At 27.1% G+C, this 27330-nt stretch overlaps 4 protein-coding genes across 4 annotated transcripts; 2 read left to right on the top strand and 2 right to left on the bottom strand.

Moving 5' to 3' along the window:
* The first annotated feature begins 1019 nt into the window (after positions 1–1019).
* LOC108552707 (uncharacterized) lies at positions 1020–4457 on the top strand. The gene is given in 8 exon segments (XM_017907367.1): positions 1020–1110; positions 2005–2067; positions 2199–2336; positions 2399–2560; positions 2709–3006; positions 3120–3283; positions 3368–4363; positions 4365–4457. Coding segments are annotated over 8 exon segments (1962 nt in total). The 5' UTR covers positions 1020–1062.
* Positions 4458–8155: 3698 nt separating this feature from the next.
* Positions 8156–10412, top strand: LOC108552693 (uncharacterized). The gene is made up of 5 exons (XM_017907349.1): positions 8156–8165; positions 8478–8786; positions 8869–9526; positions 9861–10083; positions 10185–10412. The coding sequence occupies exons 1-5, from the start codon at positions 8156–8158 to the stop codon at positions 10371–10373; spliced, it is 1389 nt and encodes a 462-aa protein (XP_017762838.1). The 3' UTR covers positions 10374–10412.
* Positions 10413–10585: 173 nt separating this feature from the next.
* Positions 10586–12893, bottom strand: LOC108552706 (Dachs ligand with SH3s). The gene is made up of 5 exons (XM_017907366.1): positions 12818–12893; positions 12096–12331; positions 11499–11873; positions 11137–11407; positions 10586–10859 (listed from the first exon to the last, which is right to left on the bottom strand). Exons 1-5 carry the CDS (start codon positions 12864–12866, stop codon positions 10588–10590), a joined length of 1203 nt encoding a protein of 400 aa, XP_017762855.1. The 5' UTR covers positions 12867–12893; the 3' UTR covers positions 10586–10587.
* A 5053-nt stretch (positions 12894–17946) lies between these two features.
* LOC108552694 (uncharacterized) lies at positions 17947–26086 on the bottom strand. Its single transcript, XM_017907350.1, has 6 exons — positions 26018–26086; positions 23618–25828; positions 21482–21686; positions 19624–20829; positions 19149–19378; positions 17947–18754 (listed from the first exon to the last, which is right to left on the bottom strand). The coding sequence occupies exons 2-6, from the start codon at positions 25819–25821 to the stop codon at positions 17947–17949; spliced, it is 4653 nt and encodes a 1550-aa protein (XP_017762839.1). The 5' UTR covers positions 25822–25828; positions 26018–26086.
* Between the last annotated feature and the right edge of the window lie 1244 nt (positions 26087–27330).

The following is a 27330-nucleotide window of genomic DNA, read 5'->3' on the forward strand; positions in this document are numbered from 1 at the left end:
TATTAAATAGTTGAGGCTATAATATTATATATTCTTGAATTACATGACGAAATCTACAAACCTGTAAAATTTCAACTAAATCGGTAACCTGAAAGGACTTGCACTCTACTTATTAGATTTAAGAAAGGAGATTCCTACAGCTCAATTAATTTATTTTACTTTAAAGATCTTTACCATTATAGTTACTACTATCAAAAGTGTTTTAAAATTATTACAATATTTTAAAAAGTTCTTGCCATAAAAGCAAGAAAACAAGATAAACAAAAAAATTAAGATTGTAACAAGAACTTTAAACTTAAAACAGAATTAAATAAACATATTTATAATATTACGATTTTTTTGTATGCATAGTTATTAACATCTGTGTGTACATGCATTTTATATTTATAATTTTCAAACCTATAAATACCTGTATTGAATTACAAAAAGGAATATATAAAATTAAAAGTAGGATAAAGTAATAAAAGATAGATGATATGTATTGTTATTTTAACATCAAATTATTGTATTTAAGTACATTATCAAAAAATAAATTTTCAATTAATTTAATATCTCATTTTTAAATTATTATATTTAAATTATTTAATAAATATAAATATAAAAATTTGTCAAACATTTTTAATACTAATCACCTGTGTTAGTTATAAATAAATATTATAAACGTGGACCTACATTAGATAAAGCATTATTTGCAAATAGTGAAAGTAAATTAATATTCAAATATTACAATATGGTAAGAAATAACGAAAAGAAAAAAATAATTCTTATTTTATTGGTAAGGAAAAATTAATATTAGTCTACATATAATGCTTGTTCACTAGTGTATATATATTACTATTGCTTACAACAGTTTGGTTAGTACTCTTTAGCAGTGCCTATGATGTTAGGCATAATTGTTTAGTATCGTTTCCTTTCAAAATGTGAATGACAACAAATAATTTTTCACGTCAACAATTATGAAAGTCATTTACAATTCGAATGATTACATATATTCATAGAAATTCATAATGAATTGAATTTCATAGTTACAAGTTAAGTTCCTTAAATGTCAAAAATTAAAGAATGGATGTTACGGATAATATTGATGGAAATTTAGATCCTCGCATACAGGTAATTATTTTTCATGAAAATCTTTTATTTTTTTATTCTTATATTGATAAGTGTATACTTTTAAAAAGTATCATCTTATAGGTTATATACGTAAATAAATGATTACTAAATGCGATCGTAATGCCTAATACAGCCTGGTACCACGTTCCACTTTGCTTTCACTTTATTTTCATTACCAGTTTTTATTGTGTAAAAGTGTAAATACATTATTTAATTGTAACTTGTTATTTTATTAATATTTTTAATAATTGTTTGCCTCATTTTGCAAGTAATGTATAACGTGCTGTTGTATATTTCTGTATCGTTAATGTTAATAGAACATATTAAAACAACAATTATTATTATTATAATAATTATCATTATATTTTAGTAAATACTAATTATAATACGAATTATTATTTGACTATCTCTATAATTCATTATAAATAAAAATTTATAAATTTTCATTATAGTTATCTTTTGATAATCAGAAAATTGTAACAGCAAAAGAATAATTTATTCATATTAAAAGTAATATATTATTTTATTTATATTTAAGTATTATAATTTCAATTTACAATTTCATTATATTATATTATTTATAATTTTTATTATACAGGTAAACTAAGATAGAAATACTAAATAACAAAACAAGTATATTTTGAAATACTATTATTATTAAATAAAATTTAATGAAAATTGTTATTAAATAATATAAAATTAAATAGATTATAGAAATACATTTAATTAAAAAATAATTAAGTAAAGTTTAAATTCAAATTTTGAAAAGAAACTTTCAATATTACTTTTGTTTTTATGCTTTGGTATCAAAAAGTGTTTTCCATAAAATTTTGTATTATAAATTATTTGAAGTTTCCTTTTTTAAACACCTAATATTAAATATAACATTTTTAGATTGAGTTGGAGAATTTAAATGATGCAACAGATGATATAAACAAACTTGAAACTGAATTGGATGTAAGATACACATTTCATAATTAAGATATTATATATGTATATTGTTAATTATATATTAACATTAAACCAATTATTTGCTAGTATTAAAAATAAGATTTGTAAAATTTATTGAAACTGCATTTATTATTCAGGAAGCTCACACTGCATTTAGACAATTATTATCTGAAACTACCAAAAGATTAAAGGAAATATTACATAAAGTGGGAAATAGCTGTGTTGAAAAAGCAAGATGTTATTATGAAGCACTTGAAGTAGCACGTGAAGCCCAGGTAAGACAGTAATCAAAATATTTATTGAAGTTTGAAAAATAATAAATGAAATTCTTATGTAGATAAAATGTCAACAACAAGCGCAACTATTTCAAAGAGCAAGTGAAATCCATGCAGCGGCAAAAGAAACTGTGGCATTAGCTGAAAGTAGATTTATGTCACATCAACATGAATGGAATTTTGATCAAGCTTGGCAGGATATGCTAAATCATGCAACCCTTAAAGTAAGTTATTCATATGTTAAATTGTTATGTATTAAAATGTATAATAAAAAAATAGTGAGATGAGGATGTTGAAATGTCAATAGATCTGATGAAGAAAGAATAAAAAATAAAATTTAGTTTAGTTTATCTTATTTATATTATAATCTAGGTTACAGATGCTGAAAATCAGAAAGCTGAATGTCGTAGAGAACATTACAAAAGGGCAGTGCTATTTCATGATGCTAAAAAAAGACTACTGCAACTAGAGGAGAAACATCGTCGTTCCATAATAAAGGCTCGACCATATTTTGAAGTTAAAGCACAATGTGATCAAATGTTAGCTACTCAAAAAGAACGAGTTGAATGTTTACAAAAAGCAATACAAGATGCAAAAATTAATTATGCTACAAGTCTTCGTAGGTTGGAAGAAATCAGTAATCAAATACATCAACAGCGTCGAGATTATGGTACATGTATTAATATTTTAATAAGTGATTATTTTGATCTAATGTTAAATTTTTTAACTTTAGATTAAAATATACGTTGTATATTAATTATATCTTTTGAATTGAATTTTTAGATTTTATAGCTAATGGACCTCGAGAACCAGGTGTTGGTGCAGAATTAGTTAGTCCACAAAAGAGTTCAAATTATGACATAGAATTTAATCAATTAAATGGCAATAAAGTAAAGGACATTATGAATAATCAACTGAAAAAGTATAATAGGATACAAGATTATAATGTTAGTAAATATTTGAAAATTTTCGTTCTAGTAAAAGGTTGTACACCACAAGACATCTATTCATAGCTGTTTGTTGTATTACAGAATACTTGTCAATTACAAGAAGATACTGAATATCTTGGAAAAAGATCGGTTGATGGAAGTGAAGCAACATCTTCTCAATGGGAATTAGAACTAGAAGCTAATATAGAAAATTTGAATAAATTACCCCTTGAGAATACTGTAATTGGGCAAGACAGTAAAAACGAAAGTATATCTAATTTACATTTTTATAGTGAGGAAAATTCAAAATCAAATAATTTCTTAAAACACTTCAATTATAAGTTTTTGCAAGGCAAAGATCCTTCTATGCAAAATTTGAATCAATCAAAAAAATTGTTAAAAAATTTTCAAATTTTGAAAAGTCCATTTACGAACATTTCTTTAATGTCACATCTCGAAGAATCAAATACCGTAAAGCATGAAATTATTGATTCAATAGTATTAAACAAACATAAAAATAACTTTAAGAATACTGTATCGAAGTCGTTAAATAATAGTCCTTCAAGAACAAATATATTTAATTTGAGTTCGAAATTTACAGAAAACGGAATATGTCAGAGTATAGCAAAATATGTGCCAAATAATGTCTTTAATTTTGGTTTTAGTAATAACAAATCTCAAAGTAGTAGTGATATTAATTTATCTTTGAATCTCGATACAAGTTCTATAGAAAAATATCAAAGTTTAGATGATATTGTAGGTGATAAGACTGAGAATCTCACATTTGATAAGCATGTCATAAATTTAAAATATAATACGCGATCGTTTCCAATAAAAGAAACTAATGATAATGGCCTAAATGTGGTAACAAAATTGCATAATGCACAATTAAATAATTTTAACAAGACAAATTTACAATTAAAAACAGAGGTAATGCCAGAGAAAAAATGGTTTAGGTCTAATTCAACACAATTTTTATCTTCCAGTGTTAGTTCATCACTAAAACAAGTAAAATCAGTTGTAAATTTATCAAGTGAAAACTCTTCAAATAAAAATTTAACTAATTGTAATAAATCTTTTGCAATTCAAAAATTAACAAAAGAACAATCAATTGCAAATGAATTGCCACTATTATCACTTTTTGAGAAAAATAATTCATTGGCCAATAGTAAGAGTAAAAGTTTTAGTATGACTAATTTAGGTGAGAAACAGAATTTTGTATCATTAGATGATTTACACTCAAATAATATAAAAACCTTAAGTACAGAAAAATTGGTAAACTTAAAAGAATATTCGTTTCTAAAAGCTATGAGATAAAGAATAGAAATTGCAATCAAATTAAACAAATGTGATATAAACTTCTGAACTTTTTAATAAGTTAATCAGTTAAATTATTAATTTTAGAAATGAAATTGTGTAACTTTTTATTTTGAGTTATGTAAAAATTTAATAATACCGATAAACAACTATAAAATAGGTTTATTACGATTTATTTATCAACGAAAATACCTATAGGAAAGAATTGTTTAACAATTATATTATAACTATCCAAAACACACAGGATGTCTAATCTATTTGGAAATACAATATATATCAAAAGCGACTAAAGATATATAAAAAGGTGTTTTAATGAAAGTTATTTAGTATGAAAGGAAGCATAATATGATATAAAAACTTTTCTTTTTTTTTTAGTGAAAAAATGAGAGATTTTACAGTCAAGTGAATTTTTTTAAATGACGCTGTATTTTTTAATACATAATGTTACTGTATAAGTTAATATAAAATCAGAGATATACTGAACAACTTTTGTTAAATGAGTTTTTAAATATCTCTAGTCATTTTTCTGGATATTCTTCATTTTCAGATAAAATAGTCATCCTGCATATGTCTTCTGTATCTCGAATATAACTGAGTTTAGAATTTTACATGTTTATGTAAGCAAATACATTACATAAAAAAATTTATATATTTATGATAATATTTTGTAGCAAGTATATAGTTTAAATTTGTATTCAATTATTCATTAAATTATTTTTTATTACTGTTTATTTCCAGCGTGTTTTATTACACTGTTTTAATCAGTTATGTATTTATTACAAATTTTTATGGTATTTAAAATTTTATATTTACAAAATATAGTAATATTTTAATTTATACTATGTGGTATTAATGCAATTTATTTATACCTATTACTAGTTTACCATTACTATTTTACTTTAATTTAAAAAACCTTAGAAAGATATACTAAAGTATTTCATAAAATTTTTTAATTTTAAATTAATAGAATATTGTATAGAAATTCGGAAATGAATAATAAACCATGGTTTATAATTTTATAAATATCAAAAAAAAAGTAAAATTTATAGTAATAGTAATTCATTTGTCACTATCTTTGATTGCAAACAATAAAAAAATGTTATTTGATACATTTTGTCCTTTTACTCATTCACATTTTAAATACAATAATTTAAATTAACATTTACTTCACAATAATTGTACACACGATTTTGTAATATATAATAGATAATTATGTTTACGAAAGTTTTAAACAACTTATCGTTGTTTAATGGTTATTTGTCATGTACATATATAAAAATCACTGCACGTAAATGCGATTAATAGCCAAGCAAAAGTAAATTTGCGTCTTGATAACGACTTCGAAATATGTGTACTTATATATTATATATCACATGAGAATGAAATATTATTTTTATATCAATTTATTAGTTTCGAGTATATAATTATAAATGACATATATAAAATGATTGGTATAAATTTTGTATATTTATCGGATTATTTCTTCGACAAAACCTCGAGAAAACAAGATGAATGAAATTTTAAATAAATCTATATAAATAACGTACGATAAAATTGGAAACGGAGAAAAATATGTTTCTTCAAAAGATTTTCAAATATTTGAAGGTATAGGAAAGTGACAAAGAAGGTAGGTGTCAAAATGGTTCTTCAGATCTAATTGACAAATCACACGTATCGAAGTTTACATCGTTAATGTACGTAAAACATTTTCAAGTAATAAATTATAGCAAATTAAATTATTCGAAAAAAACCCAAAACTTTGATTAACAGATATTTTACGTATACGTTTCAATTATTTATTTAAAAAGTAATCGAAAATATTACGTCTTAAGAAATTCATAAAACTATTGAAACCAAAGAAATTGGAGAATTTTATCGACGACATATTTAATAATATTTTTGAATCTGGTAATTATGTGATTTTTGTACTAAGTAAAAATTTCTTATTATTGCAATTGCATATTAAATTGTGTTATATAAAATTTCAATTTTATTTTCTTATTTATCACTCACATACATAAATAAGAATCTTAAACAAATAATTTATAACATGTACTTAATTAGTTATTAATATATCTCAACGATAGAATTATTATTCAATATAATCGTCATGGTAAAGCTATATTTATTAACATATTTTTCATCTTTAAGCTTTGGAAATTATTATTACATCGTTTATCTTTGATATATGCAGTTACAAAATACGTATTGTATTGCCTTGTTAAATGTAAAATTATCAAACTGACAAAACTAAGAAGAGATGAATGCAAAAATTGTTTTTCAAGAAGAACCAAAAGGCACATGAATAGTACTGGTAAAAGATATAATAATACTCGTAACGTTTTACAGCACCAAGAACGTACTAACAAGAACGACGAAAAACGATAAATATTTTAAAGAGTTATCGTCTGAAGTGATATACAAGCTGACCCGAGAATCCAAATAAAGAAATGGAAAAAGAAAATCATCGAGTTAACAAAGCAAACTGCAATCCGATAAAGAATCAGAACGAGGCACGTGACTTAATATTCAAGGGAAACGAGATTTAAAATTGTGAATAAATAGATTGAATTCCATTTTAGTCTTTCATCACGAAAAGAAAAGAAGAAATACTTTTTTTCATATTATAAATTTATCTTTTTTTATAAAAATATATTTTATAATGTGGTCAGTAATTTAAATAATATTACAAATAATAATAACAAATAATATTACGAAGTGGTATAAGAAAAACCAATATTTATAATTTTATATGATAATTACTTAGATTAATAGACAAAGCACCGATTTCGATCATTTTTAAATTGTATATTGTAGAAATTAATATTTTAAATTTCCCAATATACGCATACGTATATAACCATCCTTCAGTTTTAATTTTTGAGATATTTGCGAAAAGTTTTTGCTTCTACTACATTGAATTCTGCATATACAAGCGCATCTGTAACATCATCTGCGTTTGTATGCGATCACCTCTAATCGCATCGTACTATACGTTTCTACAGCTGTTTATATAAACTATAAAATTAAAGATGAAGCTGCGGTCCTTAATTTTTAAATGCACTTCGTTGAATATATAATCTTATCAATTAGCATAAAATAGAGAGAAATTATACCAATATTAAAAATGTAGTATTTAGAACAATCACCATGATATTACATAAAATAGTAGATTTTTCAGTTATTAAGCTTTTACAGAGACATTTTAATCCAGCCTAATCAACACTAATTTAATAAAAATATCTAGATCAAAGATACCATTTTATTTTTCCAAAAATTAGTTTTTTTAAGTAGAGAGTACTATCTTTTAATTAGAAAATAGATATATTTGTATCCATAGCTATCCGTACTTTTCTAAATACTGAAACCTAGTGAAAAACAGAAACTGAAGAAGACCCTTAATTTCATCTTTTGTTTATATAAACAGCTGTATATAAATAGAAACGCCTAGTACAGTGCGATAAGTGGCGGTGCATACAAACACATACATTACTCACGAGAGTACGCGTGTAAGCAAAATTTAAATACCAAAAGTTTCTTACTAATCTATATTTCGAAAACTAAAACCGAGTAATGATTATATGTATGTACATATAGCAGAAGTAATTTATCAATTTCTACAACATACTTAAATGATTGAAATTGATAATAATCTTTTATATAATTATTCATTTATAAAAAAGAATCCAAATAATCAAAAAGTATAGTTTTTAATTGAAACCTATCTCGTATTGGGTAAAAATACGTTAGAGAATTTATGCTTGTTTATTATAATATATAAAAGAAATGAAACACGAAAGAAAATATTAAATGGACAAATTATATTTTATATAGCATTTTAATTTTAAGTTAGGAAAATGAAAGAAGTTTAGAAAAATAATAATTTATGATTTAGTTAAATGTAACAGTAGCATGAAAAGATTCTTTCAGCGTGCACAACTAAAAGAACACAATGATGGAAAGAGGATACAAGAAAACAAACATTTTAGAATCGGAACGACCAAGGAAAAAGAAATAAAATGCGAAGAAGACAGCAAAGAAGATGAAGAGTTATTGACGTCGCAAAGGAATGTGATGCCTGGACTATGTACCATTTGTCACCTTGCTCTTGGAAACATAAATTCTAATCTAAATCAAAATGTTCCTTGTTCTAAGGGACATACTTTGTGCCAATGCTGTATCCAACATTTTTCACTTCAATCAGGTTAACTAACATAATTTTAAAATCATGTTAAAATAATTTAAATATATTCAAAAAAGTAAAAGTACAATAACGTATATTGCAGACCCAGGCTGCATTCTTTGTCATGTACAGTATCAACAATCGTGTATAAATTTATCACGAGAAAGTAATGTCAGTTTAAATTCCACATACGCGCACCTAAAAAGGACACAAATGTCACGACAGCAATTAGAATATTATCCAAAACATCATCAACGGCAACAACAGTGGACCCCTATTAACGTTGAACAATCGTATACAAAGTCTTATAATCAAAATTATTCATCCACAGCACAAAATATCGAAAGAAATACATTAGGATATTACAATGATAATTTTGAAGAGATTTCTGACTATGAACAAATTAGAGACGAAAATGATGTTTATGCAGAACAAAATAGAAATGATGACAAACAAAAGCAGCAACAAAGTTGTTGTAACTTATTTAAGAAAGACAATATATTGTCGCATGTATCTGAGGCAAAAGTTAACGGACAAATTACTACAGAATGTTCTCGTAGACCAATCCGTTGTCCACGAATTGATTGTGCTATAAACGTGGCTTTTTCAGCTTTAACACATCATTTCATTTTCGATCACCCGGAAGTGCCTATTCTGAATGTAGAACCAGGTATTAAAAGTACGCTCATCATTAGTTTCAAGGCCTTATCTCCCAATTCTAGTCGATGTCTGGCTCTACTTTTAGTTTCTGGTAAACTCTCGTAAGTATAAACAAATATATTCTTTGTATAAAATGCAAAAATTTATTATAATATAAATGGATATTTTTTAATTAAGTATAAAAATAAAAAATTATATCGAAAATTTATGCGTCTAAAAATTATTATTATTAACAATATAGTAAAAATAATTTTAAAAAAATTACTTGTTTGTGAATAGATTTTGACATAAAAAATTTTACTTATCATTTGTATTTTTTTCTAAATTGTTAATAGTAATAAAAGGATTTAACACGTAAAAATATTCTGTATATTAAAGAAAAATTTTTTAATGTTTAAAGAATGCTATCAATTAACATTAAATCTTTATACTAAGAGATCCTGTTGCAAGATTATTTAATGGTAGTCAAATCAACCCAAAATATCGAAATCGTTTGCCACTACCAGTGTTAGCTGCTCGATTACATTATACAGATAAACACATATCTAATGACAAAATTGATAAAAAGAAAGATTTTCGTGAGAAAAACATAGTTATTGCTTGGGTTGCTGGACTGGACATTGGAAACACAACAAACAAGCTTCTATGTAGTATTCAGGTATATCATATAATTAACAAAAAAAAAAACATTTAGTTAAACAAATGATTAATACTTATGTACATAATAAATGATATGCATATTGACTACTTCCACAACAGGCTGTAGACAAAATTGATAATGATGGTTTGCGTTGCCTAACATATACAGGTCCAGTAAACTCATTAAGGACAGCTCAATGTCCTCAAGACATTTTTTCAACAGGTGACTGTATAGTTCTGCATGAAGGTTTCCTCAGTCACATTACATCAGACTGTGCTACACTCAATGTAAATGTTACTGTACATTAAATATATTACAAAAGTGTATAGATATACAAAATAAAATTCCAATACTCCCATTAATGATTTTAATAATACTTACACAAAGAACTTTGATGTATATCCAAATTTTTGGATACCAATTTATGTGTAATACTATGTAATAGTATATTATTATTTGAATACATATATATATTTATATATATATAAAATGTAAAAAAGTAGAAAAGTATTGTCAGGTATATTATAAACTCGTCATCGCAGGAGGTCGGGCATATGCTTTAGGAATAAATCCATATTTACGAGTTTTAGGCGCATATGCCCACAACCAACCATCGACAGTTTGATTTCCTAAATCTGCATATATCCAGTCAGCTCTTCTCACAGATAAGTCATCCGGCGCCTGCGCCTTATAATCATAAAGTACAACTAATTCTGTGCCGTTTGTGTCATCTCGAAAATCTCGTAAACCTTTTTGTTGCAGTGATTCAGTTCCTGACATATTGTTCCCTTTTCCTTGAAATAAAAAAATAAAAAAGTGAAAATTTATGTTACAGAAAAAATACGAGTGAAAATTTTGTTACATGATACTGAAATTATTATAGGATTAAATTAAACTACATTTTAATTTAGTATAAAATACAAGGATCTCTGTAAAAATATTTTAACATTAAAATATGTATTTATATTTAATAAATATTTGTAATAAGTTTATAAACTACAAATAAAACTAAATTTAAGGTTTCCCACGTTTTATTAGTTTTAATTTCTATAGAAAGAGATAAAAACCAACCTAAAGCATGAGTTTCTGTAGATGTTGTAGCTACTGTAGTAGTAGTGGTAGTTGTAGTATTTGTTGTTGCATATGAATGAAGAACATGTCCTGGGTATACAAATCCAGATGGCACAAATCCTTCATTACCATCACAATGTCTAAGTACCCAAAACCAATCAGGATCATCTCGATTGAGTACAGTTACAAATTCACCCCTTTCTACGCTAACATCATTTTCATCTCTAGCCACAAAAGTATAAAGTACAATGTATCTACCAGCTGATGGATCCTAGAATGTACATTATATAAATATAATACACACATTATACATCATATAAGAATATTTAAACACATGAAACACATATATTTGTATACATTACCTTAAAAAATGGGTGCACATCTGGCTGTGAGGATATAGTTTGAATAGAATTTTGAGATTGTGTAATATTAGATCGATTAACATTTACATCAGCTGTAGTAACATTACGAGCATAACTTTCACAATCTGATGCTGATCCAGTGTCAGTCTGTTGTGCATCTACTGTTTGTGAACGACCTGTACCACTAAAATCGCAATCAGTCTCATTAGATCTTGGTAATTTTTTTTTCACGTTGTTCATAAGAGTAGCAAGTGTTAATTCAGCAAGCTGAGACGTGTAAGGTGCACAGTATGAATGCGGAACAAAACCTTCCATACGTGTATCAGCTGCTATTACATACACCCAATCATTCTCTCTATATAAAACATTTACAACCTAGAACATGCAAAAAAACAAAACAACGTAACATTGATAAAAAAAAAAGTAATCAGTATTCAATATTATGAAGGATAAAATTAAAATTAATAATAAACTTTATATCTGATAATATCAATGAATGTAAAGTAAATATAAAGATATAAAATTGGAACAAATACATAGAATGTTATTGACACATTTAAATTCTACTTAAAACATGTATAATAAAAAATTGCTAACCTGGCCTCGTTTTACTTGTAGTTCATCATCTACACATGGTGTGAAATCATAAACAATAACCATTTTACTATCTGGTGACAGTCCATTTTCTTTTTCTATACCTACTCTGACTAATGTCTCAATACTAGCACTTCCTGTTATACGACCAGGAGGCAATGGTACTTTTGTTCCTAAACCAAGTCCTGTTCCTCCTGCTCCAGCACAATCTTTTTCTAAATTAAAATTATGCACACCAGCTGTAATATACAAATTTGGAACTTTTATTGCTTTATTTTCTTTTTATAATTATTAGATATATATTTAATTATATAAGATAATGAGCTTAAAGTAAAATCAAAAAAATGTAATCTTTAAAGTCAAAGATAGTTACAAAATACATTAAATATATTGTACATTAATATATTATATTGTGTACAAAATAGTAAATGGTTATATATAAATAGTGCTTTATTTATCTGTTAAAATAAATAATTGAATATAATAATATATTAAAAAATTATTATGTACATTTTCATTTAATATATTTTTATAGTGATTAAAGTATATACAAATATTTTAATTATATCTAAAATTAAATTTCAAACTTAAATACCTTCTTTCAGTTATAGAAATTTTTATTACAATAAAATGTATAATACCGCAAAATATCTTTTATACGTATAACTTTTAACACAAATTTAAAATAATTTCTTTGAAGAATTATTCAGTATCTTATTACTTACGTTTCTTTTTCTTTCCACGACGTATACGAACTGGACACAAAAAAGCCATTCTGCTTTATTAAAGCTTACGCAAAATTACATTTCCAGAACATGAATCGTTAAGTGCTAGAATATTACTGAGGTAAGATATAACAAGGGTAGGCATATTAAGCATTCCAATAAAAATTATAAGTTCTTTTCACGTTTCGAAAAAGCAATTGACATTTAAAATATTACAGATTTTATATGAATATGACAAGGATATAACGGTAATCTCAAACCAGAAACCCAATTAGTCCTTCATTCTCCTGAAGGATTTTGGATGAAACTGAAATTTAGATATTTGTAGTCGTGAATGCAACAGGTAGACGGCGCTTTAGCAATATGCTATTGTATAATATGTCAAATAGAGATATTTATATACATAGTTAAGAATGTGCATTTTTTTAAAAAAGTTCTTTTATAAATTAGGAAATTAATTATTTTACTTTATTACTAATAGATTATTAATAAATTGATATAGGTATTTTTAATGCTACAGTTTGAACGTACAAGTATAAAATTTATTATTTTAAATTGTGTATTAATAAATGCATCAAAATGTTTTTCCATAAATTTATTTAAAATTAATGTAATGTGTATAATTATTTATACAATTGTGAAGCTAATATATTATTAAAAATTTACGATACCATGTACGTTTCAACTGAAATAAAACTGCTTTTTTTTAAATACAAAAGTTATGTGTTAAAATTATTGTATAATCGATAATTTTGTACAATTAAGAATTTTGATAATATATATTTTACCTATCAATGTTCTGTTACATATACATTCTTGTAATCCATAATGTTTGCATTAGAAATTAAACAATATTTGCAATCTAACTTTTGTCATTATTTAAAACAATAAAAAGACTTCTATGTAATTCCTTTAATTGTTTTTAGTAATAGAAATAACGAAATAAAATTTACGATAACTTTTTAATATTAACAAATGAATAAAATTAGAATACACAATAATCCGAATGATTTTTTTTAAATTTATATATAAAAAAATTACTTCTATTATAAAACGATGTCACATATGTAATGGAATTCAGATATTTATGAAAAAAATTGTAATATTTTCTAAATGAATTTGTGTGACACGTAGAAATATATTAAAAAAAAAATCGAAGCAATAACATGAAAAAATCTTATTTAATCGAAACGTCGTTTATTATCTCAATTAATATAAATGACGATAATAGCCTTATCTATAACAATTTCCCCTCATATACATTTAACAATGAGTATTTTTTGGAAAATAATTATATGTACATTTACCCTATAATTATGCCAAAAATCAGATTACTACTGGAACTACTTTATATCCATCATTAAATATCGATCCATATAAATATGGAATTCGTCGTTCGAATATAGAATTCGATCATACAAAATTCAGAATAACGTTAAAGTGATTAGAAAATTGTATAACGTTAAATCGTTCTAAACCGCTTTTCTTTTATCATTAGATAATATTATTCAAAAGTTCAACGCTATATAAGTACGTTATCAGGGACATGGCCTTACATATAATAAAGATTCTGATAGTAAAACATTTTCGAAATTCTTATAGTTAAGAGAATTTAGAATATTGGAAAAGCTATCCATATATTCCTCATTTATCATTTTTCCCCTTTTTTGTAAAATATACAAAATTCAAATGAAACATCAAATTTTGTACTTTCATATTGCACTTTTTTTATGTATTTAATTTCTTAAGAGTATTTATTAATTATGTAGTATACGAAACACATTTATTCTAAATCTATTATGCCATCTATCGATCAGTAGGGGTAAGTTAAGAAAATAAACTATTGATAGTATGCCCGAGATAATTTGTACTTGGATCTCGGCATACTTTACTACCATGCATACATACCACGTCCCCGGTAAATGCAAATCGTTTTCATATTATCACTAATTCATTAAGATAGTCAACAGTTTCTGTTTATTCTTTATCTCATTAATGAAACAAATTCGTGACAATTAGTTTTCGAGATATTTCATAATTGTTGTCAGTCTAAAATAAAACGTTCTATCATACTCAAAAGAATGTGCATACTACTTATATATTTTATTAAGACCAATAAACACACTAGTTATTAATACTAAGTTTACCCACAAAGCAATATTTTACGCATATTTTATCTTATAATTATCATGTATAAGGTCATTTAATTCTATGAAATAATCTGCATCGAATTATGTTTTATTGCGTTTGGATATTTAGCATAATGAACGCTTTATCTATCACTCAATAGTTTATTTTCTTGAATTTCGATTCATGGACACATAAAGAGAAAACAAGAGATTGAAACTCGTTCGATTAGTATTTCATATTTCTACGTCTAACATGAGCACAGAATTCTATTATAGCCTAATGTTTGAAATAAAAATCGAACGAGTTTTTAAATACTAATACATTAATATACGCATATCGAATATGTATATAATATTGAGCGTACGTATATAATGTAATAATTACACTAGCTACTGTTTGTGATTTATCTTCTTTCCTTTCTTTTCAAAATTGAACTAAATATACTATAACAATAACGATATTTCTTATTTATGAAACACTTGATAACATCTCATTTTTATAAATCACCCTATAATCAATTAAGAGCCAATTGGCAGAATAATATATTTTTATTCGAACGAACGAAATCCACATTAACGCGTTGCATATCGTGCATAAATGTTAATAAAGTCAGGCGTCGCATATTATGTATTTATTTATAATTTCCCATTTTAACTTAAAATACATCACCCATTCAAAATTAAAATACATCTTTAGTCATGGCAGTTACATGATTTTATCGAAACTTTATACGCAGATCTCAGATATATGCAAAAAACCGAGTTGTATGCGATTCATACATGTACTATTTACCACATATTCTAGATACCTATAATAAACTGAGTGTATGAAAATCATAAATTATTACATTGTTCACCTTAGGTGGGATGCTTATATTATTACAACAATACGATGTAACATACATGTCATATATATTGACCAAATGTTATATGGAGTATAATAATGAATGCATTTATCCTACATAATCAATTATATTATACACCTTTATCAATTTTTTCTCTAACAGATTGCTTTGAAAATTCATGATTTACTTGGATTTAAAAAGCGAGTGTTATGAATAATAAAATTGAAAATGGAAATTTTTATGCCTTGTGCTTTAATGTGAGACAAGAATTACTGGCACTCTTGTTATGTTAGAAAAATGTATGTTATAAGAGATCCTCGAAGCAGTCTCGAAATATGTGTATATGTATATTTCAAATACACAAATGTATAATTACTATTTTTTTTTACTATATCATATGTAAATATGTAAGATTTATATCATATTGTTCTAGTATGTACCTGATACAAAAAGCTTTTAAAGCTTATAAAACAACCTTTCTAATGTTTAATTTTTAAAATATTTTATACATTTGAAATTTTTAATTAGTCATTTACGAAAACAAATTTATGTTTTTATAATTTAATAACAATACATTGGATTTCTAGAATTTCGATTTGAATATAAGAAATTTATATTCAAATTATGCTAATTTCACATATTGCGAGATAAAACAAATAAAACAATGACAAAAATTTAAGAAAATGAAGAAATACACAAATGTATAAGAAAAAATTAAGAAAATTAAAAAGAAAAATCAGTGTTGCTTTTGTAAGAATACCTGGAAAAAATGTGTTGTTTCTATTATATCATGTACACGCCATTATAACGAGCAAAAATAAAAATAACATTTGATAAGAATCAGTTGTGCTTATAATTTCATTTTAGAATCCCCTATAAATATTGATTATATTATTTCCATACAAATTAATTTTTGATCATGTAAAAATATTTTTAATAAATCACATTTAATATTTTAAAACCCACAGGGTCAATTTTGTTAAATTTTACATATAACTAAAATGATATGTAGATATAATGTTACAAATAAATATTAATACCAAAAATTGCTACAGCAATTTTACTTGTTTTATATTTTTACTATAAATTAAAAGTTGACAATAAGATACTTATTATCAGGGGATATTATACAATACTATATAATAAAAAAAAAAAGAAAAAAAAAATAGAAACAAATTATACATAATACGATTTTACGTATTTTTTATATAATAATATTCTTTTCCATTCTTTATCCAACAGTTCACAATATAATGAATTCATATTTTAAAAGTTGGAATTTATTCCTCGTTACAATGTAGGAATTACTCAACGTACAAAAAGTCGATAATTTTTTATATAAATTAGAATCCCACAATTCACTGTGATATCACTTGAATAATCATTTTACGAGTTTGAAATGTATAAATTAACTTATTTTATTTGTAATCACTCAAATTAAGTTTATTAGCGAAAAATAAAATTTCATTATTATTTAACGCTGTAAAGACGATAACTAAAACATAATCGAGATTTCTGATATTATGGTGTAGTACGAACTGTTGAAATACACCTAGATTTATGCTTAGAACATTCCTAATATAATAATATAGCACCTAAAGATTTTTGTACTTTAGCAATATTTTGCATGATAATATTATCAATATAAACATACATCTATGATACTTGGATCATATTTACATTATGCAATCATGACTATAAAAAAGTAAATGGAAAGCAATCTAATCTCTTATTTTCTGATCACTGTTTAATTTTACAATTAAACAAATGACCATAAAAATCTTTGTGGTGTATGCATATTTAATATGCACAAGAAACTTATTTAAAGACCATTAAGTATAATTATTAAATGGCATGGTAAATTTTGGTTAACTTATGTTACTTTTCTATATATTACAATATCTACATTCGATTTTAATTAAAATCGACATAATCGAAATATGGTTACAATAAAAATTTCAAATTAACGGTTACAACGTTAAAGGCTCTCTATCTATCACATAACCTAAACAGTTTTTATTCATTTAGAATTTATCATTATCATTATTATAGCTAGTACTAAATTTAATGCACGCTTATCTGATAAAGATGAGCGTTGCAAAAAATTGCTGAGCAGTTTTGTATTAAATAATTTAAAAAACTCTAATCACTGATTTTATTCTTTACTAACAGCTAAAACAACAGGTTCAGACTCTTTATTATTTGATGGTAATATAGCTTCTGTTTCTTCACTACCTTCTGTACTATCTGCTGCACTTGCTGCATTTGCTGGTTCCTCCTTTTTATCGCCATCATTAGATGATTGTATTTGCTGCATTTGTAATTGATTACGTAATCGTGATATTTCACGTGCGTCCGAACGTCGATGACGTCGTAATTGTGCATTTTCTGAAACTATGCGCCGCGCTAGTTCCAGAACATCCTGCGGTACTTCTAGGGCTAATAACCTTTCTTCCAAATCTATTGCTGCCGTTCCTTCAGAATCAGAATCACTTTCTAGTGAAGATGTTCCAATTTCAGCCGAAGGCGGTTCTATATTTATTGTAGAAGATGTTACAGCAGCACTACTTTCTTCTTCTTCACCCATTTCGTGTTTATTTTTCTGAGGCAGTTCTTTTTGATTGCTTCCAGGTGCATAAGAAGGGAATGCAGAATATACGCTAATAGTAGATCCAGAACTAGGAGATGTTTTCTCAGGTTTGACACTATCTGATGAAGCTTCTTTTTTTTCATTACAATTTGATGAGTGATGATTATAACGTTTATGTTCATGATGATGCCGTCGCTGATGGTGAGCTGATGGTGGAAGTACTACAGGCACTGATGGTGCAGGTATAGGTGCTAAGGCTACATTTGGTTGAAAATGTGGTTCAAAACGTTTGCATTCAGAAAGGGGAACCACACGTTCTGGATGTTGTAGTACAGGTGGACCACGACTAAGGTATGCAGGCACCAATGATGAACTGTTCACAAAAAAATTATGATCTTAATAAGCAATACAACTTTAAAAAATTTCTTTCTCCTTATTTTAATTATACTTGTTTACTACACTTACTTATCCTTATGCCCACAAAAAATTATGAACTCTTTACAAAGCAACACAATGAAACAAAATTTTTCCTCCATATTTAAATTGTATTTATTTAGTACACTTATTTATCCTTATCTTCACAAAAAATTAAGAACTTATTACAAAGCAATACAATTAAAAAAAGAATGTTCTCCTTATTTTAATTGATTTACTTACTACGCTTACTTCTTCTTATGTTTACACAAAATTATGAACTTATTATAAAGCATTACAACTGAAAAAAATTTGTACTTCTTATTTTATTTATATTTGTTTACTACACTTACTTATCCTTATGCTTGCAAGTATTTGTGGTATTCCATGGTCTAAAAGCTGATGCTCCTCTAGCTGCTAATTCAAATACTGCCCATTGCATTTGTAGATATGGATCAGTTGCATTTGCTACTTGAGATACAGGATGGTACATGCCTAAGCCATTTCCATTATAAAGTCCTGGACAATCTTCTCTTCCTATATCCTTTCTAATTCGTTTTAATTTTTCTGAATCATGCCGCAACTGGAAAAGGGTTCTTTATTTTCTTCTTTCTATTCTGTTTATTTTTCAGTATTTAAACAGTATTATAAAATCGTAATATTAATTTATATTTGATATATAAAAATTTCATATAAAATTCAATATTTCAAGAAGAGAATGTAAAAATATAGTTGTCTTCAATTATACTTATTATTTGTGAATTTCTAATTATCTTTATAAATAATTTAAAACTTAACACTTATGAAAATAATGTGGGAATACAATACCTCTGATTTTCGCTTGGAACCCAATGTAAAATGTTTTTCCTTTAATTCTCGAAATAAAGTAAGTGATTTATTATAATGTTCTTGATCTCGTGAAAGTAATAGATATGATCGCCAATTTGCAGAATCAAAGCCCCAATGACAGGTACGATTTTCAAGAGATCTATGAGCATGTCTAACAAAACGTTGAGGCGAGAATTGGCAGCCACATTCGATACACTCTATGCACACCGAATCATCAGATTCAAATAAATTTGCATCAAAAATGCCTTTACATTTTCCAAAACACTCATGATACACCTTAAATTTGATAATGGATTCTTCATCATTATCATTCTTAGTACACACTTTCTTTTCAATACTATCTTGGTTTTGACCAATTTGAGAGGGATCACATGATTCTGTCCGTAAAAGTAAAGCACTGACAAGCCTTTCGGCATCTGTTTGAGTGATAAGGCCACAGGAAGGAGCATTACGCGGCAGAATTCCTGAATGCTTAAGTTCTTCTAACTGATCTCGTGTACATCGTGAGCAATAAATTTGTAATTCATCGCAAACTTGATTAATCTGCTGAAGGGAAAATTCTTGCAAGACTGTATTTAATATCTGTGGTAAACATAACCTCCTTTCACCTCCTACAACAAAACACGATATTCTTTCGCCTTCTAAAATCGTTTCGCATCTTTCAGAGCAACTTTGGTCGGGTGCTGTTAAAATAGGTATTTGAAATTCTAACTCTCTCTTTTCGCAAACGTTTTTCGATCGTTCTAATTGCGGATCTTCGTCCGAATCTTCCAGTGGTTGTTCTGCTCTGCGAATTTTGCAAGGAGTGATAGGTGTTATTGACGTATTATCCTTTTCAGTATCTTTTGTAGAAATATGTTCTGATGCAGAATCAATGACACAATTACTCGATCGATTTGAAGGAGAGTAACAAGGTGTTTGCTCTTGCAATAGACTTTTGCAGTCCATACCAAGCAGGGCCGAACTCGGACCCTGTAAACTTTTCACAGCAGATAGCTGATATGTCTTCAAGACGGTCTTTAGTTGCGGGCTATACGATTGACTATTCGTATTGCCGGGCAATAGCGTCTCCATTATTTGTATTGTACGTGAAAAGATTCGAGAAGATAATAGGTTCGATCGTTGTATGAAATTTTCGAGACAACTTGTGACATACCACGCTATTTTGTACGATTCATAATATAGGTGTATTTACACCCATAATACATGAAACCTACATACGTACACTTTGTAACAATTAATTCGACGTATTGTTCATTTAGCCCACGTTTCTAATTATAAGAGAAAAATAGCACTAAGTAAGGAAAAATACAAAGTGTTCATCTTAGCTGATGCGCTGTTAAATTTCATCGCTTCTCTTTTGGCACGCAAGTCGAGAACAAGCTTAACCCGTTCATGTGTCTTTTTCTAAGTCTGCTGCTCCCCTTGCTGTAATATTATATTCAACACAACGATCCGACTATCTATTATCCGCAGTCTATTGTCCATCGCAACGTTGCTTCCATGTACATGATAATTCGTTCTTGCTTGAACAAGTTTATGTCACTACGAATGAATCTATAATCGAGATGTTTTGTTCTTGTTGAATTTTACCTTTATCACACTTTATTCGTTTTTCTAAGTTTCTTTACTAACACTACGAACGAAACACGATTATTCGCGATTACTTCTTCTTTCTCTACCTTTTGCTGATTTCATTTGCATATTTTTCCATTTCTCATGTTATTATTAATATGAGGTCTATATTCTCCAAAGTAATGCATATCCATTGTTTCACGAACTTGGTTATCACTACCGTCGTTTCTATCGTCACTGTCTTTGATATTATCGTCTCTACCGTCGCTACAGTCGTTATCACGATCGCCACCACGACCGCCATTCGACCGCCACCGCCACCGCCACAGCTATTTCTACCACCACTGTCGCTGCCGCCGCCGTCACAGTCACCGCCACCGTCGTCGCCACTGTCACTACCACCGACACCACTGTTGTCGTTACTGTCGTTCACTATGACGATCACCAGCAAGAGATAAATAAATATGCTATTAATGCTATTTATTACAGTAGTAAAATTGATGATGCGTTCGATGGATGAATATTATCATCATGATGAGTGACATTGTTAGACAATGGATCGACTCGGCACACCACGACCAAGTGATATTGATCGCACACGGAGCGAGAAATGAAGAACCACTCAAAAAGATACGCATATTTTTTATGGCATCGCACGATGTCAATTACAAATAACGTGGACACAAGATTGATTATCCACACTGCAGTCATTCGTTGACTATACGTGATATTAGTTCAAATCAATATTAATGTTTATACTCGCACTTTTCATGACAAGACGTTTCGTCGATTGCATGCGTGTAGTCTCCTTCCCTCCCGCCCTCCTTCCTCCCACCCTTCTACAGTATGTCTTTTTTGTGGTACAAATACTCCACCTTACTTCTTTTTTTTGCACACATATGCACGTACACTATAATCATACGCGTATGTAAACACAAGAAGATAACACAAGGCCCTTACAGGAGCCGCATATCATTGTGTACTTTTGTAACCATACAGAGCATTGTACTCTTAATCACATACAATTTTCTATATGTATGCGTGTGTGTACAATTGTCTCGAGCACTCATGTTTGCTTGAAGTACGAAGAATGACTATAAACTTTACACAAGTTTTGATACTCTTTCCACAAGTATCACGTCGTCAAGCAAAGTTCACTATATCCCTTGTTAACACCGCTTCTTCAACCAAACCAGCATAACGCTTGGCCTCCTACCACGCTCTGTGTATCTACCACGTTAGCAGTTTCGTCTCTATCGTACTTTCGTATCTATCTAACCAGTGTGCGATATACACATATAGATGGATATATATGCACATTACAGATCAGCTCGCTTAGCCGCGCTTGCTTCCGAAGGATGTGGAATGGTTGAGCCTGCGTATCTATGGGTTGTGGCATAGTGTCGGTCTGATCGTACGACAGCCGTGGTGGCGGTGGTGGTGACGGCTAAGTATTTAATCACGTGATCCCCCCGTCAAAATAGCCTACATGTCTACACCCACATGGATAGAAGTGCAGCTATTCCGCGTTCATTGTCAGGGCAAACTTAACACGCGTTGTATACACTTGAGTTCCAGTGTATCGGTAATAGTTTATTTTGATTCTGTCAAGTAAATGAGAACTTTCTAGTATCTTTTATAATAATATAAATTTAATATCTTTGTATAAACTATATGTTAAGGAAATTAAATAAAATTAAATTTTATATGAATATATAGATATAAATATCATTACTCTCGTTAGTGTATAAAAGCATTTCTTGGAACAAAACTATATTATTTTAAGAAACGAAATATAGTTGTAGAAAATAGCTTCTTAGAAATCGTTTATATGAAATTTTATCATTAGTCACTTACTCTAAAACAAATCGCAAAATTTATCTTACAAATTACCGTGATGTCAAATATAATTTTCTTTTATTTACAAATTTAAAATCATTAGTACATTTTACATAAAGTAAGGAAAAAATCTGTTCTATATATTTGTAAATTTTCTATTTGTATTTATCTTCTATACTTTAAATTTAATATCACAAAGAAAGGTAGACACATTCTATAGTAGAATAAAATTTTAATAAAACAAAAATATTTCTAATTAAGTACATAAAAATAGATATGGATTCTCAAATATTACATTAAATATTGATTTCCATCTATTTTTAACACCTACAGGAAATATCTATTCTTTCAAAATAAATTATTTTAAGCTGTTAATGAAGATGTATTTATTCAAATTAAAAATTTATTTAAGGACATATGTATATATCTATATATATTACTGAACTTTTCTTAGTTTGTATTTATATATAAATCTTGTAAGTATACGCACTAGAAAATAATAACTTTAATGAGAAGCAAAAAATATTTATTATCTTTCAGGTATAAATTCTATTTGAGCTTTTTTGCTTTTTTGGGTTTTTCTTTTTTTTTATGTTTCTTTTTGTTTTCTTTCATCATTTGCTTCTTTCTTCGTTCTTTATTTAATTTTTTTTTTCCCCTTTTTAATTCTTCATCTGAAGATAAATCAGAATCATCAGAACTTGAACTGCTTGAGGAGGAGGACGATGATGATGATGATATGCTTGAACTAGAAAGAGAAGAATCCGGTGAAGAATCTGAAGCACTTTCAATTTTTTGTTCTAATGCAGGTATTATAACAGGTTTTGGATGGGATTTTAAATGCTCCCTTAAGTCATCTGTAAGTCCACCCAAACCTATAGATGTAAAAAAGTTTATTGCAAAACGAGTGTTTTTAGGATCGTCTCTAGGAAACAGTCCTTCAAATGCATGTTGTAATGTAACATCTTTCACACGTAGATTAAGCTTAGATAGCCCCATATATTCAGAGAGTTCTTGAAACAAGATTTTAATAAATATTCTGTTAGAACTTGTTGTATCTTCTTCAGTTAATTTTATACAAGATAATACTTCCCATGATATAGAATCAGTAAATAACAAATGAGCAAAAAATTTAGATACATTACGTAACTTATTTGTATCTAAACGGTGGATTGTATGATATGAATCCTGAAAAATTTGCTCAAATGGTGTTACATATATTTTATTAATAGCACAGAACCGACCAGCTAATAATCCAAAGAATTTTTCATATGTTCTCATTTCTGCACAACAATCTAAAAACATATGACAAAGTTCGGTTTCCTGACCAGGTTTTAGTTGCATTTTCATTAGTTTATGAGCACACTCCTCAAAATCAAGTGACGAATGTATTGTTAAATATATTGTTCTTCTAAGAGCAGTCAAATTTGTTTCTGTATTATCTACAATTACATCTTCTTTTTCTTCTGCTACAGCAGTGCTACTATCTTCATCAGAACTTTCATCTTCATCATCATCTTCTTCACTTTCTGTACCACTGATATCAGACCCTAATATTTCTTTACTTAATTGTTTATATTTATCTTCATTATTGACATATTCTGCATCAAACTTAAAAACATTTAATATATCTTGAGCATCTGTTGCTTCATCTAATGTTATTAAATGAGTAAACTGATTCTCTTCCTCCACAAGATCAAGTTCTTCTGGAACAGCTTCATGATCCTTAAATCCATCTTTCCGAACTTGAAACATAACTTCAATCATGTATTGAACTCTTTTATCTAACTGTCCTTCATGTAATATATTTCGTAACATTTCAAATATAGCTTCAATACCCTTCCTAGAAACTTCTGTTAATTTCATGCCACATTCTTTTAAAAATGCAATTGCAACTTCTACAGAGTCATCTGTTGGTGTCTCCACTAATAAAGTCAAAATTTCTAAAGCTAAAATCTCATGTGCCACTCTTTGATTTACTAAATGTGCTATAAATGTGCCAGAAGATATGCACAAAGGTTTGTCATTTCTTCTAAAACCTCGTTTAAACTGTATTACAAGACGCTTTAATATCAATTCCCCAATATTAGGAAATTTAGAATTAATAATTGCAGTGAGGGCTGCATAAACAGATGTGAAGGTTGGTGATGCTGCTTGAGCTTGAATAATAGACCTGGCAAGTAATCCTCTACCTCTAACAATATTCTCTTTTAAAAGTTCTCGGGTTATAAGCCCAATATTACTAATGTTAACTTTATTAATGTAACCATGTATAGACTTCTTAAGTGCCTCCCATGCAATACGTTGATATGCAGCTCCTGATTTATCAGTAATTTCTGCTTGCATCATACGTAATTTTGCTGGAGGTATGTAAGCACCACCTGTTCTTGATGTCAATAATTCAACTGTTCGATTTTGCCTTTCAATTGCTTCATCAGAAGCATTTGATTCTTGCTTCCTTCCCATTTCTTTATCTGTTATTTTATTTTTCTCTGTTCTTTTTTTATTCTCTTTTTCATGATCTCTTGATCTTCTTAACTCATGTCGGTCATATAATTGCACTTCCATGCTGGATTCCTCAGCATTATGATTTTTTTTAGAGGAAAAAGTCTTTTTATTATTTCTATCTTCATAATAATACCGATCTCGATCACGTTCTTGATCTCGATCTCGATCACGATTGCGTTCACGGTTTCGATCTCTAGAATGATATTTATAACGTTCATAACCATCTCTTTCTCGTTTAGAATATGATCTCTTCATTTTGTAGCTGAAATTTGAAAATAGCAAGTTTAAGTACCTTTTAATAAGCTTATAATATATAACTCTATAATTTTAATGTATTTTATGAATAAAATATAGAACAAAACAAATTTTTTGGTGCTTATAATTATATTATAAATAAAATTTTAATTATTAACTTGATGTTATTAAAAACTTATTAATAAATGTTTCTTACCTTATTTACGTCTAATAATATTTTGAGAAATTGTAAATTAACCTCTTGTATAAAATAACCTCAAAAACCATAACTATCACGACGAACTATGTTAAAAAATTAACAGAAAAGAAAGGTACTTAATTTTAAAAATGTTACTTATTTATTATTCATTAGTACAATGTGTGAAACTGCAATTGTTAACTGAAAATTATATGCATCATTTGATTACACTCACATGAAACACTAGTGATATTTAAACATGATTTGTACTTAATGTTTACACAATGCAATTATAGAATTAAGAATAAAATGTAATCATTAACAGTATTATTAAATCGATCTTTTGTAATTAAAAAGTAATTACAATAAAACACAACAAAATATTTTATGTAATTTGGTAATATCGTATGGAATGGTTTTATAAATTAGATTTCAATTTAATTTATTTAAAAACTATATTACAATTTAAATAATAAAATTTTTTAAATATATCTCAAAAACTAAATAATAATATGAAGTTGTAATTATTATAAAATTTAGTTCTATATTTTACGATATTACTAAAGATCACTAGTTACAGAAATTCACTATGTCTCATAAACTTCTTACGATTACCTATCATATTTGAAATTAGTGCAAATAATATAAGTTATTGTGTATAATATAGTAAATAGTATAAACTTTTAATTTTTTACATTACTAAGTAATAAAAGCTAAAAAAAATAATATTTTGGAAATATAATTTTATTGCAGTTATTCTATTAGTAGATTATAAGTATAAATATAAATACTGTATTTAGTATTTTCATAAATTTAATAGTTTGTATATGTAAAGTTTTAATATTAGAGAATGGGTAATAAGAATACGTAAATATATTATACAATTTTAAATCAAAGTAATGTTTAAAAATATTGTTCTTGTACATTATAGTTAAACTGAATTATAAATTTATTTGTAAAAGCGAAATTATATAGTAATAATTTTAAAGTAAAATGAACAATTTTTATGGTAAATATAATCAATTAATTACAATAACATAATTTAGTTAATTTTAGTTAATAATTGATATCAAGTAATTTAATTTGTGTTCGAATTTTTTTATTTAATTTTAGAAAATTAAACATTTTAATAAAAGCAGTATGTATGCGTCATTCTATAGGAAAAATAAAGATTTCCTTATGAAGATGTGTATCCTATAAACATGGCGACTGCCAAGTGACAACGCGTTTTACTGTGTTAAGTGCTTTTCAATTTTGTGTTTGTTACATGATTATTTCTAGCTAGTAATTTAAAAAATAAGACAACTATTTTATTCTTTCAAAATAATACT

This window comes from Eufriesea mexicana, unplaced genomic scaffold, assembly GCF_001483705.2.
Source record: "Eufriesea mexicana isolate 0111107269 unplaced genomic scaffold, ASM148370v2 scaffold7616, whole genome shotgun sequence".
In the NCBI taxonomy this organism is placed as follows: Eukaryota; Metazoa; Arthropoda; class Insecta; order Hymenoptera; family Apidae; genus Eufriesea; species Eufriesea mexicana.